Source organism: Teleopsis dalmanni, chromosome 2 (assembly GCF_002237135.1).
Source record: "Teleopsis dalmanni isolate 2A chromosome 2, ASM223713v2, whole genome shotgun sequence".
Lineage (NCBI taxonomy): Eukaryota > Metazoa > Arthropoda > Insecta > Diptera > Diopsidae > Teleopsis > Teleopsis dalmanni.
The window spans coordinates 16,016,954-16,032,797 of NC_051847.1; the positions used below are offsets into that span (position 1 = coordinate 16,016,954).

The 15,844-nt window shown below is 31.7% G+C and overlaps 1 protein-coding gene across 1 annotated transcript; it reads right to left on the reverse strand.

The window, feature by feature from the left end:
• Positions 1-12,524: 12,524 nt before the first annotated feature.
• LOC119681608 lies at positions 12,525-15,613 on the reverse strand. Its single transcript, XM_038094851.1, has 3 exons — positions 15,234-15,613; positions 14,542-15,160; positions 12,525-12,930 (listed from the first exon to the last, which is right to left on the reverse strand). The coding sequence occupies exons 1-3, from the start codon at positions 15,483-15,485 to the stop codon at positions 12,629-12,631; spliced, it is 1,173 nt and encodes a 390-aa protein (XP_037950779.1). The 5' UTR covers positions 15,486-15,613; the 3' UTR covers positions 12,525-12,628.
• Between the last annotated feature and the right edge of the window lie 231 nt (positions 15,614-15,844).

The window sequence follows — 15,844 nt, forward strand, 5'->3', positions numbered from 1 at the left end:
GGTTACCAACTGGAAGATCTTTAGGTATATGTTAGAGATCTTAATCATATTTCTGAAAACAATTTTTCAAGAATACATTAGTATAAATATGCTCTTGTTAAACTATAAATTCAAAAGGATATCAATTCTAATAATAGAAAAGCCTAAGTCATATCTTTAAAAAATTTTTACAAGAATATAAGAACAAAGTAAAAATGCTAAAAGGAAGCTTTTACCATTTAGATATCAATTGCACTCCGTTCCTATATCAAAAGTATTTCTCCAAATTCAAGTTTCGCTATGAACATCTGAACTTACTCTATACTCCTCTTTTCCTTGTGGAGCATAGAGTCGCTACTCTAACTTCTAGTGTTAGACTATTACAATGTACAGTAAGAACCAATATATTATGCATGATGGATTTTAACCAGATAAGTTTATCGTTCTAATTTAAAAAGCATGGCAAGTGTTTTCGTTAGTGCCACTTACAAATAAAATGACAAGAAGCTCAACTAAACTTGAACAGTGAAAGTGCAGCCTTGACTACTTGTAGAGAAACAATATTAGTCATCGTTTCTAATTTCACAAGCACGAGTTCTAAGCCTGGCACTTGCAGTCCAACAAATTATATACGGACTATAATCGAATTAAATAAAAATTCGAATATTTCCTAAGATCACCGATGATGAGTACTTGGCAATACTAGAAACGGCTTTGTATGTTCAGCCAAATTTCAATAAATTAATTAAAATTTTTGTTGTTGTTGATTTATTACTGTTCAAGCCCTTATGGTTTCTTTTATATTAACTGAAACTATAAGAAACTTTTCGTTTCTATCAAAGCTCGGTAAAAAAACAATTGTGGACTGCTACCAATTGCCATAAACAATGACTACGAATTTCTTTGACTGAACATACTGCCATATAATTAGAGGCAAGAAATAAAATAAAAGATTTGATATACAATATTCAATATTTTTCTTTGAATTCTTTCTAATTCGACTCAATCACGTTTATAATGATGAATGCACCCTTGCACATACACATATGTACCATTCATTTAAAAATTGTTAATTTTGAGCAGAGTTCCTCACATAAGCGCTGCAAATCATAGCTTATCATGTAATCTTAAATGCTTTTCACATCACTCCCTACAATATCACCGCCACAGATGCAATTAGTTTTCATGTAATATTATACATCGAAAACGCCTGTGGCATAAATACTTAACTAAGACGATTATTTTAATATACTAGATACACACAACTAACACATCATTTTCCCTTATGCAAATGAGCAACACCGACATATCCATAAGATACGAGTACTTAGAGACTTATGAACTAATTGATGCTTTAATATAGAAAATATTGCCTGACGATATTTGTAAATATTGTCATGATTTTTTATTGTCTTGGAATTCCTGACTTCACCTCAAGCAAAAGGTGAAGGAAGAACGGAAAATATCGGACTGCGCTCGTAATTATGGGTTCTAGAGTAATTTGAACACACAACACACAAACAAACTTTGAGGCAGGCCTTTAAATTGATATTTCAACACCAATAAAAAAAACATTTAATTTAAAATAAAAGAAAAATGGTTTGCAAAAATGGATGTTGCAAAAATTTGATGAACAGTTCAAAGGAGTTGTTGCAACTACCAGCTACCACACTTGAGTTAGACGAACATACGAGTGTTCAGTAGTTTGATCGATCGTTGACCGTGTAACTATTTACAACGCTTTAAGGGCTTCGGAGATCCATTAACACGGTATGTTGTGTCAGCAATTGAAGATGTTCCAGTATCTCAACATGCAACAATTTATTTTGTGTTGCATGTTAAGTGTTTTGCATAACTACCAGTTAAAGCAATTAAATTATTACAAAGTGAAGGAAAATGCATATGCTTTAGATTCAAACACAATTAAGGACTCTACAGGACTTAATAGTTCCACTTGAAATTTGTTCAATATCGAACGAACAAGACTAGATACTTCTGCTCTTAGGAAATATAATGCATAATACTTAACTACAAAGTAAAACTAATTATAATCACATAGAATTAAAGCAAGAAGTATAAGTGCTAATATTGCTGATGATAATTATAGTTTGGCGTTTGATCAAACTCAGTGTGGTTCGTGCTTAGTGATTACTTTGAAGAGCACAATATAGCCCTTGAATGCAGTTTAAGCATTTGTTTGAACTTGGAGTAGTATTTGAACAAATTTTTGATATTAAAAATATTTATGAGATTTTGGATAGGATAGTTGTCTTACTGAGACCATGCACAGACCTAATGTGTTCGTAGCGATACCAGTTTAAAGACTCTAAAATCGGTTAGTAACAGTACACTTAGCTTAAGACGTATGTATGTTTGATTTGCAAATTTTTACGAAACAGTACAGTGCAACATCTAAAACCAAGTTCTCAAGCACTTAAAATAAGTAGCTTAAAAAAATGTTATTAGTTTTTCGCAGAGAACCCCACAAAAACAGAGAAAATGCTCCAGGATGTACTGCAATTTACTACAATCGTCACGTCTTTAACTTACGTGTATCCAAGCAATATTCTGTTAAAATAGCAACTAGCATCCTGCTGTTCTTTCGATCAAGCTGCAAGACAGGTTTGTTGTCCTCTGCCTCATATTTACAGACAAGTTTAATATAGCTGTATCCAAATGACATTTTAGCTAGCCATATAGTAATACGTTGCCCTATAGCTGATGATTTTAATGCCATACTTTACTGCCTGAGTCTAGAAGATCTTTGAGCTAGTTATATATATGATACATAGTGCATAGCTGGCTTTCCTTCTTTATCGCTTCTCGGCCTTATGGCTAAGATCAAAGTGTAGTATCAAAGTGGCTTTCCTTCACTATTTTCTACAAACAGATAATCAGAGCAGCCGTTAGAAATATCTTTATGACGCCAGTGATGCAAAGCACCGATCAGTATGAACGTACAATGTATATTATCTTTTCTGTTACAATATGTAATACCAGAATACAATAAAGTAATATAGGACGAACAGTCGTCATGTAACACCAGTAAATAAACACGGGAAGGAGACTCCGTCTTTTACAAGTAACTAAATGTTTAAAAATGTTTCATAGTCCCAATATACAAAATGTTCTAGATAAAAAAATTAAAATGTGTTCCCCACCGTTTACTATAGGTACAGATAAATACTCAAAAATGGGCTCAAAGCAAGACCTTATTCATTTTAAGAACGACATGTTTAGTTAGAGTTAGTTGATAATTTTGGTGTAAGTAATATTATAAATGCAAGTCTTGGATCTGATTTTTTCCAATGCATTCTTAAATATTTAAATACTCTTTGTTATTAATTACTTAAATTGAGTAAGACGTTGGTTAATTTGAGTAAGTTAAATTTAATTAAAAAAAAATTGCTCTATGCAATCATTTAAATTAATGCCATATATCTGGTTTATTATCTTATATATTTAGTTTCTGAAGTATGTGAAGACCCAATAAAAACACATGAAGCAAAATAAGAAGTAGAAATGCCAATTCATTTAAAATTGTGAATGCATATTGGGCAAATGTAGCGCAAAAAAATTATTCCTTCCTGATTACTGCTGGCAGCAATTGTGCCAACAATATAACTTACGAGCGACGCGAAATTGGTAGCCATACAAGTATAAATATATATCTGCATGTACACACATACTGGATATGGCCCAGGCCGGTAAGTATGCACGATCAGCAATTTCAATCGCCAATCGATACACAAATTGTTAACATTAAAATGATGATCATGCTGATGCGATATGACTTGTGTTTGCCTTCAACCAAACCGGGGAGTTGGTTAGCATTTACCTTAGTCAGCAGTTGCTCAGGCTTACATATGCGGCTTAAGCTCAGTCTTAGTTTAGGTTGCAGTACTGATCACTCGCGACACTGGCATTGGCGTCTTGCGCGTGGACAAACGCAATTACTTAGGGATATCAATTATACCAAAAATAGTAAAAATGCCTGAATATGATATTTTGTCGTATGTCCGCTACATTTCTACATTGCTAGCAATATAGCTAGCATTTCTATATATGTAAACCTCGGAACACACTCGCACAAATGCTACGCTTGAAATTATAATCCTTCTATTGCTGAAAGCATTCCGTTGCTCATTTTTCTTTCGGTTTCCATTACACGATTTGTCCCTTGCCACTGCACAAGCCAAAACAACTTCAATTTAGCTTAATGCATTGCAATATTTAATATTAGCAATTGAATTCCTGTAATTGAACTATTCAAAGTCATTGCTACATTTATGGTGCCCCTCGTACATATAATATAGTCCGCGGCCTCATATGTTCTTATTAAATTAGCAATTATGCGTACACGTGATGCACAATTCTTCTGAAGTCAACGGTATGTCGAATGCCAATTTGCTCCAATATTTGATTGCCTGCCTTTCAAGCCATTTAATTTTAATGAAATGTGGAATTCCGCACCGTTATTTGTATAGTTCTTGAATGATGAAGGAAATAAATTGAAAGTTTTTACCGAAAGTGATAACGCCAAGCAATTTCTCATTTTAATTATTGAAGATAATCCTCTATGAAGAAGAACATCAGTTTCTCAGGTTTAAAGTAATACAGGTGATACACAAGCAATTAAGTCCATAATAAACTCATCCTTTTCTATATTAAAACAACACAATATTAATAGGATAATATTAGTTAATATTATTCTAGGATAATACTCTAATTGCATAGCCAGTTCCTTAAACTAGAATCTAATAAATCATCTATGCACAATGGAAATAAAATTCACGAAAAGAATTAATAGACCGATGAGAGTAGACGATAGATACTACCGAATAAAAACGGAAGCAGTGGTTATGGTCTTGTTACAAGGAACTGGTTTAAAAATTCAAATACAACCTCAGAGAATTTTACTACTATCTTCACAAATTGATTACAGCACCTGTGAATATTCGTCTTAATACCTTATGTACCTCTTCTGAATGGAAAATTATTGTTAACAGTAGCCAGCTGTTATATATGAGAGGTATATAATACCGATGGCTACTCGGTGCTTACCTAACACCACTCACATTGACTTTAGGAAGTGATAACTGGGAAACTGCGACAACTTGTCTAACTTAAAAAAAATTGATTAAAATCTACATTTATTGTCCTCTCAAGACGTAGACTATCAGCTCCTTACCTCTTCCAAATCATCTCCGCTTTCTCACAAAGAACTGGTAACTTTTGTAATATATTTGAATGAAATTGAACATTCATGGTGTGAGTGCTATGTTTCCTTCTACATATCATTCTTAAATAGTGGCTCTAATAGGTGACTTTTGATACTTTCCACATCACTACAACAAAAAAATTCACTTCAAAGTATATAAATATGCTCTTATTTGTCATTTATATTTATATCGCTTCGAAGTAGCGGAGATACTTAATTGCCATTTAAAATTATATTTATAACATTTATTTTTTTTACAATAAAACTTTAAAATTTTAGAAATTCATGATAAATTAACTCCAAAAGTATTATTTTCCATTGGCGGCTTTTACAGAATATAATCAGTTTCTTAATTTAACTATGACAATGGGTAGTTGCCATTGAATGGCATGAGTAGGGACAGATGATGTGCAGATGTAAAGGAAAAAAAACGAGAAATTGACCTTAGGCGGATGAAAAATTACAAAAACTCAATAAAAGCAGAATATTTGACGTGTACGTTGATGCAATAAACGCGATCGATGTACATTTTTGATACTCAACATAGATCAGCACTTAGACTAGGAATACTAGGAAGAACACAAATAACCACAACAACAACAACAGCATAACAATACTGACAACAATAAAAATAACAACAACAATACCAATAGCAACAACATGACATTTTTAATATACGCTGGGAAACTTAACACAAAATATTGGTAGAAAAAAGTCTTATGCTAGCGATTATTACGCTTGATCTCAGGTTCTATAGGGTCAATTGATGTTTGCGATGACGACTCAGGCTACAAAATATCGACACAAAAAATGGTCAATCGTCACATTACAAAGAGCAACAATATGCATGACGATGATGCGGCCAAAGCCATGACCACGACCGCAGCAAATTATTTTGGAATTTTAAGTAGATCCTTGAGCTACATTTCGGAGAGTGCATACGGGTGTAGATCTTCATTTGCAAGATGTTAACTGAAAATAATTTAAATATAAATTAATATTTCATAAGATCCGATGATGTGTGGTAATAAAACAGAAACTCAATTAACAACGCATCAGATATTCGTCACTCAGAAGAGACTTTCATAGTCCAAAAATTGTTTTTCTTCTGTGTTAGAATGTCTTCAATGTCAACGTTGCCAGCATAAATTTGAAGGCTCATAAAATATTTCCGTCTCTTGCAACATTTTTCGTACACAAAATTACTTTTCTGTAACTTAAGGCGAAATAAGAAAAATTTAGATTTTCACAGCATATTAAGAGTTTTAAACTTGTTGTTGTTGTACTTGTTATTGTTGTTGTTGTTGTGATGATTGTTTTTGCAATTTTTGATGTATCGCAGTGATATTTTTTGTGGTACACATACTTTAGCTTTGGGGTTCTTGTCAAATGGCAGTCATAATCCTGAACTCGTATTCTCGCTTGTTAAGACTGAAACAGAATGCTTCTTTGGTCTACGGTTCAAATGGAAAGAATTGCATTATTTTGTCTGATCTGCTACGGCATTTAATGAAGAAATTTTAGAAATTATTACCAACAAAAATAGGTTGAGAAAATTATTGAGGTTACTTAAAATTTACAATATTCGACATACAAGAATATTATACATTATTTTATTTCTGAGTTTATTGCAAATGTATAAGTTTTTATAATGACCGATAATCACTCGAATTAAATAATAACTTATTGAAGTTTATGAATCGAATGGTATATTCTCTTAGTTTTTATTCTCCAATTAATTTAAAGACAAGTACTTTCATCAAAATTTCTTAATTATATTAGCACCCTAATTATCGTATCCATTTCTTATAACGTAAGAACCTTAAAGGAAGATTATGCTTACGAACTTATTAAAAATATCTTTAAAAAACCTGAAAAAGTGAAGTTCCCATATGAGTAGAATTGGCTGATCTTTTTGATGCTATATGAGAAATCAAATAAGAAGATGCCTTCTAAATACTCTTAATACTTCTCGTAAGCATATCTTATATCAAAAGGTACATTTTTGAAAATACCAACAATTTGCCGATAAAAATATAGATGATCATGGACATTAAAAACAACGAAAAAGTTTGTATCGATTGTGTCTTCTATTCGCCGAAATACCATACATTTCCATAGTGAATAACTAAAAGATTTTCCGTGACAACATATTTCACAGATGACTTTAGTAGATATATTTTTACTAAAGAAATCTTGAAAACATATTAATGAAAGATCTATTTCATCTGCCAACTCATAAAATTGTCAATAGTTGGCCTCATTAGAGACACCTGTTTGATTGGTTGCTTGCAATGGCTGATTGTCATTCCTAATTAAATAATTAGCAATTATTCACAATTTTAACACCACAATTCTCGCTAGAAACTCCTGTAAATAAACCAGATCCATCCAGTTGAACTTATGTAGTTCAACAAATTTTTTGTTATTACTGATGAGCAGTCTAATAAACTTTCAAGAATACACTGCTTTAAATATCTATTGCTTAGGTTGGTCAAGATGAGAGAAAATATGTGATTGTATTTTATTCTTTCTACTTTCGCCAACTTTTAATATAAATGTTAAACGAGTTTCTTTGTGTGGGAACCTATACAACACTCACCTGTAAAAACTGCAATTTCCATGACAGTGTGGACTCGTCCTTATTTAAAAGTTACCCCGATCTAGTCTTATTGCATGAAGGCCAGATCAACCAAAATGCCTTACACGTCGCGGTGGAAACAGGAGCCTCTCCTAACAGTGTCTACGAAAACATATACCCTTAGGGAGATGTTCATAGAAACACCTTTCGATTTCTTCTATAAATTATTTAACTATCCTTGATATGACTTCCAATTAGCTAATATACGTTCCTAATTATTTAGATTTACTTAACTTTAGCTTTATAAAGAAACCGAAGAGAGAAACATTTCTGCAATTTCTCCGCAATCCTTTTTTAAGCCTTCCGTGAAAATTAAGATACGATATTTCTCTTGAAAGTTAAATACAACATTAGCTTTCCTTTCAATATCGCTAAGTTTTTGAAGGTTCTAATATTTGTTGTTAACTTGAAATATAAAAAAATCAATCGATCTGATGGAAGTTGCTCGCAGTCCGGCTCAGTCTTATAGCGGTTTAGCTGACGAATCTCTATTAGATAGGAAATTATATGCTTCGTAGTTATTCAGTGAATGCGCAACGGATATTGTTTACATTTTATTTAGTTACAACGAGTTATGTTTCATTACACATGATTTCAAACCATCATGTATGTAATTTATACAGCAACTGAATGAGTTGACAAATCTAAATGGATCTCTGGCACTACCATAATAACCTAACTTAACAAATACAAATAATCAAGTTTCTCAATACATACCAATTCTTCGCCGTTCTTATTCGCCCTCTTATTCTAGTAACCTATTCTGCTTTCCCAAATACGTATATAGATTTTTTCAAGTATTTTTCATATTCTTTTTATAAACCTTTATTTCTCAAAATTCTGAATTAAATTTTCCTTTGATTTTTCTTATAATTGGGACATGTTTTTGGACTAGGATTGGTCTTAAGTTTATTTACAATATTACATTGTCTTTCGTTAACGAAATATTTCCTTTGGAAAAATATTCCCATTTTAACATTATTTTTACAAAACTAAAAACTTAACTTATCCAATAAATCAAAATGATCAGATATGTCTTATGAAGTAAAACCGAAAATATTAGATTCATTTTTCGCTATATGGTACAAGTATTTCTAGGCAATTTCTGTTGTGTAATAAACATTTTTGAAAATGTGAGCACATTAACATTATTCTTAAGCTAATTGCATGTGTGAGATCATTGCTCTCTAACACCACCCGCACCTTTGTATAGGGCAACAACTTAACAACTTAATGCACCAACAAATTTCCCGGTAATCACCCAAACGAAAATAGCTGCGAATATGAGCTTCGAAGCGAACCAGTCGTCAGGTTAATGATCAATTGCAGTTTGCGGCAGTTGTGGCACTTGTTGCATTAACTGGAAATGCAATACAAGCGTTGAGTTTTTAATGCACATACGAACCTGCTGGCTACAGGGCGAACTGACAGTTAAAAAGTGCATCCAACACTGAAGCGACGCGGAGACATGCAACTGCACAGTTACGGCTATGCAGATACGTACTTTCAGTTTAATTAAGTGCTTAAGTAATGTTTGGTCTTGAACCGAAAGAAGATTTAAATTTAAGCAACAAAAGCATTTCCGTATTTTTGCATTATCGCAATTTGTACATTTAGAATGATTAGAATTTGCGAGTGGTAATAAGCATGAGAGCACCCATATCCTTCTAAACTTACAATAATCGAGAAAAAAAAAACAATGTGGGAAAGAAAATACTATGGTTAGTAAACTATTCAGCGTTATAGAAAAAAAACAGGTAATCCATATAAGGCAATATCTCCGGAAACCAATAACCTATATATCCATATGATGTCACATTTGAATAATGTGGTGTATATCACACCTAATAGCATGGTAAGGTTCAAACATTATATATTGAGATAAAAATTTTATAGAAATCTTGATCGTATGTATTACAATTGATAATCTCGTATCTAAACCTGTGTTTATATTATATATATAGATATAAGGTATATATATTCTCATATATATGTATACATTTTATATATAGTTATATATACATAAAGATTATATATAGATTATATATCTATGAGATGAAATATCCTTACTTTATTGTTTACATGACCTCTTTTATCTTCTTGTGTACACTACACACATCATAACAAACTTAACGTACACATTTCTTCTTACTTAAAAGTTATAACAGCTTTTGACGTCTGAGAATTAGATACGCCTCTCCGTACAGGTTCATGTAATAATGTAACCTTACATAATTTATATTAAAATATTACAAAATGAAAAAAATACTTGTGCATAAATTATCAAATAAAAAAATAATAAAAATTTCTATTTTATAAAATATTCCTCCTTTTATATGTAATCTGAAGAAGACTGTCTTTTTATATACAACACCCTCAGCTACAAGTTGAGTTAGCCTATTCAAAATATTAATGGGAATGTTTCGTTCCTACTCAGAAAAATTCATTAATCATCTTACACGCGTCGTGTAAACTTTTACTAATATCTCCACAATCAATAAAATAAAATAAAATAATATAAAATGAACGACTCGTCACCAGTAATTTTTATTACTTCTCTTTTAACAGTGAAGACTGCATTTTTCCTATCTTCAAAGAATGCTCTTCGCAGACAAACAAAAATTGTTCACGCTCAAGCAGGTTCAGTTCGCGACCCAATGAAAATTAAACTTTAAGATACGCAGTATCTCAAACCAGTCATTTTACACATTCATTACTTTTATTCTGAAATTGAATTCATAGTATTTTGAATAGTTGTTTGTTTAACTTTTTATAATTTTGCATTGGCTTTTAGTCTTTAGATTGTACTCACTATTCTATCAAAAAATATAAGTACCTTATAGCGTTACCACCAACGACTAAGTCCACATACCGAATACACTATTTATCGACAACTAAAACATATTGATCAAAGCATACCCACTTTGCTAAAATCCTGCACTTTATCAGATAATTTCTATATCTCCCGCTGTTTATGTTTCAACCAAAGCACGTTGTTAGATTAATCAATAGACCAAAGATATAGTACAAAAGATTTTATAGATTATAGTATACATTCTCTCTTCCAAAAACTTATGTTATTTAAACCTTATGGTATTATGGCTTCCCTTATTATGGCGACAAGGTTGCTTCATCTAAATCCATGTTAGTTTCAACATCCCTTACTATTTCCCCATCCTCGCTCCCCATATCATCTTTACCAGCATTGGCTAGAAAGAATATATGGTATAATAAAAATTACTTACTCAATTGGGTTTTAGATTTTCAGTATCCTTCTGAACCACGCGCAGTAACAGTTTGCTGTAGTCAGTTGATAGTAACGATTGGATTAAGCTCATTTGTCGCTTGATACTCTCTTAGAAATCAAATACCTTTCTAGCAGGAGCATTTTCCTTCACTTTTACGATATAAACTAACACTTAATTATGTCAATGTCATGTTATGGCACATACAGCCCTTCATTCTATCTAAAACAATATTCATTTTTAAGAACTTACAGAACTATAGATTCTTTGAACAATTTCTCTCTGGACTCTTTCTAACACCTACTAATCACTATTGTTCTCCCATATAAAAGGCAAGCTAATTTTACTTTATATAAAATATAACATATAGTTCGCGCAAGAAAGATAAATAAGAAATTTTATAAAGAAAATTTATTTAAAATTTAATAATCGAATTTTAACCTAATTTATTACAATATTCATACTTTTAGAAGTTTGTTTTACTATATATGACTACATCTTAAAATAAAAGTGATTAGAAATTTTTTAAATAAAATACAATTACATTTAAAAATACAAAAAGTCAAGTGTCGAAATCTTTATATATCTAAATGATACAGGTTGTTACATATAATATTACTCTATTGTATAAAAACACATTTAAATTTAACAAAGGAAAAATTAAATAAAAAATAGAAAATTTAGCTTTGGCTTTGTCAAAGCTTCAAGTACCCTTCACATCGATAAAAAAAAATGTCCAGATCGACTAGACAAGTAGATCAAAAGTACAAACAGATCTTAGATTCTCCGATGTTTCTATTCACTACGTTACAAACATCTTGATAAATTCAATATACAATTATACACAATAGTGTAAAGGGTATTAATAGTAATAAATATAAACATAATAAAAATACATTAAAAGTGTATAAAATGTGAGTAGAACTCATTTTTTGTTTCTGATACTTGATACTTAATATGTTCAGGCTCTATCATATTCTGTTTGTTTTAGAATTTATTTTCTTTGTTCGTATTAAATAAATGTTTTAATAATCGAAGCAACTGATTTATTGTTCACATTATAAATGATTTGGAGATTTATATAAGCTTAAGAGTACCTTAAACGCTGGCACGTAGCTAAGTAGAGGTTTCTAGGCTAAGTAGCTAAGTACCTCCACCCGAAAGGAAGGAGTCGAAGGACTATGTATATTTATATCTATTCATTATGACATAACTGAATGGTAAACAAAAGTAAAGTCGAAAGCCCTTCTTAAATAAATTTCTGTTTATGGGTCTGTTTAAAAGTGTTTGCATTTTAAAAATCTGAATAATCAAAATAAAATTTTTTCGAGTTATTCGCCTATACAATACAATATCATTGTAAATTTCAGCGAATTCAGTAAATAATTTAAGTTAAACTCTATAAACTATTATGACGTAAATAAAAATAATTCACACGAATTATTATTTAAACTAAACTTAGCCTAGATACACCAAAACATTATTTAATTTAAATTCTACTTGTTTTTTACAGTCATTCTGATGTGGATTTGTAGAATGATACTATAATTGTGGGCTGTTGTATTGAAATCCTGGATTGTTGAATTTATATCTGGCAATCTCAAATTTTAGCTTCTCTGCTTTAATATTCGCAATACGTCTCAGTTGTCGTGTTAGCTCGCGTGCATCCTGAGAAGTGATGGGGCTGGTCTCAGCAATGGGAGCAGCCTCCTGTATATGTTGGATCTGCTGGTGTGTATGTGATTGCTGGTGTTGTTGATGATGATGTGTAATAGTGTTTGGTGTGCTATTGTGTATAGTCGTAATGCGGTGTGTATGATGTTGAGTTACAGGCGCTTTTTTCACTAAAATAAAATAAAATCAAATATATTTTAATTTTTTTTTAATAACGCAAGTAAATGTATAAAATAAACTGATTTCCTTAATTAAAATACTCAAAATGATATCTTTTTTCAGATATCATTTGGAACATTTTGTTTTTTTTTATAATATCTGCACGCTTTATGCAACTTTAATAAAGGTTTCAAAACAAGCGGGCAATCAGTTGGTAACAGGGATGTGGAAACTAAATGGTGCAAAGGCGCTTATAAAAGAATCACAACGTAAACGAATCAAGATTTTTATATGTTGTTGTAGTAACCCTCTGGTTCCTTTAAAGCAGATAACATGTAAGGTTTACAAGACGAATACAATGAGTTGGGATGTGTATGGGTGATGGTTGGGGAGCGCGAAGTAAAATAAAGGAGAATATTGGGTGAGTGGGAGATTTTTTTATAGTGTATTTCAGTTGTTGTTGTTGTGAGTAGCCAGTTTGGGAGTAGTGAACGGTACTTGGTCGTCAAAATTGACGAGTGCTTTCGAGACATAGACCCCACTAATGTATTTCATTAGAGAAAGACAAAATACATTGTTAAACCTTTTTAATGAAATGGATTATAAAATATAATAATAACAATTTTCTAAGGAATAATGAACTTGTTTGCACTTGAAAGTGGCATATACCTCGCTACTTCATTAAGGGTACCAATTAGGGAAATCGTAAAGCAAATTACAATCGTTTAATCCCATTGGTGAATAGAATCGATCACATTATTTAACCGCTGTCATGAAAACTAAGAATAAAAGTACTGACTGTCCCTATTGCTTTCGTTTGATTCCCAATATATACCTCATTTGTAGCTTTATTACGCATGAATTGGACTATTTATTTTTCTGTCAAGTGCACAGACTTATTTCAGCCTCATTAAAGTTGCCCGGTTTCTTCATCCAATTTAGTATAAATTATCATCAATTAATGATAGATAATTCGGATAATAGAAACGAAAACTTGTATATCAAAAAATTCGTACTTTAGCAATACCAACATAAGACTTGTGTTAATAAAATCCGATAGTCATAGAATATTTTAAAGATTGTTTTGTTCAAATAAAATGTGAACGCTTAAAATGATTTATATGGAACTAATTTCTAAACGTTATGTAGAACAATACAAATTTGAGATATACTTTTACAAGAGTAGTTGCTTAAACTGAATAATGATAGACCCTAAAACTTAAGCAGGGAATTTACTATTTGTCACTGTTCTTAAGTTGAAACACAGATTAATGACATCACTGTCATTTATACCAAAAACAACACTTAGAAGAATAGAAGGATGACTACCGACTGTGGCATCATTGCACATGAAACTGTAATTATAATATTGCAGCTTTTTTACTTTGCTTTTTCGCATTAAAATGTCAGGGAAACATGTCACACTATATACTGCCACTGAAATAGACTAATCAAGCTTCTAGTATGATTTATCGTTATTATAAACATATTTTGATCTAGGATAACTACATTTGGATTGTGTTCAGGTGAATCTTACTTAAATATAGTAATATTCATATTAAAAACATTTTTCAAATTTTAGGATGTCAACAAATTTTAAAACATTTTTTTTCTAGGATTACCTTCGTATATTATTTGTTCCGGTGCATGTGAACGTAGTCTTTTCAATGGTATATCGCCATTTATTAATTTTGTCACTGTAGTTGCGGGCGCTGTGTGTACAATTGTTTGCACATTTCCTGGTACGGCGCTATTAGCAGTCGATCCAATTATTTGCTTGCGATGTGTTATGAATTCTAAATGATCCTCTTCGTTTGGACTCTCATCAGTATAGGGCGTGTTCTCAACAACAATCGTTCTATAAGTAGTTGTTGTACCATTGCCCGTATTAGAGTGTTCCACTTTTGGTTCCAATTCATCTGGTAGTATTTCTTCGTTATCGTCGTGCTCATCACCTAACGCTTCATCGTCATCACCGCCTATTGCTTCCTCAACAGCAGCCTGTAATTCTTTTTGAAAAGCTTCCGATGTACGTTGTGTTTCGAATTCCTCATCACCATCTTGAGCATCTTTTTCACATTTTAATTGCAATGACATTTGATCCGGCACTGTTGGTACCACTGGCGCTTTACCAAATAAATCTAATGCTTTCAATTCTAGTGATGTAAGAGATATATCCTTTTCACCAGACACACTACGTCGATATTTACATCGCGTGGTATTTTTCCAATCGTTTAGACGCTGCATTGAAAACAAAAAATATTTTTTAGTTAATAATTTAACATACCGCCAATGCTAATGCAAATAAACTTACCTTACGCCACTCTTCTGCAGTCAAAGTGGGACCATTTTGGCATGTGTTCAGTTTTGCTGATAGTTCCTTCCATTTCTTAGTCAAATAATTGCTATCCGTGTCACGGGGCACACGCTGTGTGGCAAATATCTGGTCTTTTTCCATCAGGTCTATATACATCATATACTGATTGGTCGACGTACGCTTTTTGCGCCGATCCATTTTCAGTTGTTGTTGTTCTGCCGTTTCGGACGTAATTTTGGATATTTTCATGTAAACAAATGGGAAGATAAAAAATTAAATATAAATTTTGGCAGAAGCTTGTGCAAGTATAGCCACTTTTTCTGTAAACACAAAATCTACTTAACGATGCTGTCAATATGCTGCACTTTCGATATGTTAATAAACGAAAGAGCATTGCCATATCAATAAAATTTAATAATAACCCCAAAAAAAAATTCAACACATTTCACTTAAATATTTCATAAATATTATATTTGCATATTTTATATATATATATTATACTTGAAATAATTTACATATTAATCACAATATGGTAAAAATTGCTTTTTACCACATTACTTGGAATTAAAGAGTACATACGCAGAACTACATAAATTTGACTTCATATG

Bases quoted from the DNA above. Each gene is read 5' to 3' on its own strand.
- LOC119681608 (XM_038094851.1), bottom strand. From the start codon at position 15,485: ATGAAAATATCCAAAATTACGTCCGAAACGGCAGAACAACAACAACTG. The intron at 15,161-15,233 runs GTAAGTTTATTT...TTTTCAATGCAG, and splicing joins CTGCAGAAGAGTGGCGTAAG to CGTCTAAACGATTGGAAAAA. The intron at 12,931-14,541 runs GTAATCCTAGAA...ATTTTATTTTAG, and splicing joins GGAACAAATAATATACGAAG to TGAAAAAAGCGCCTGTAACT.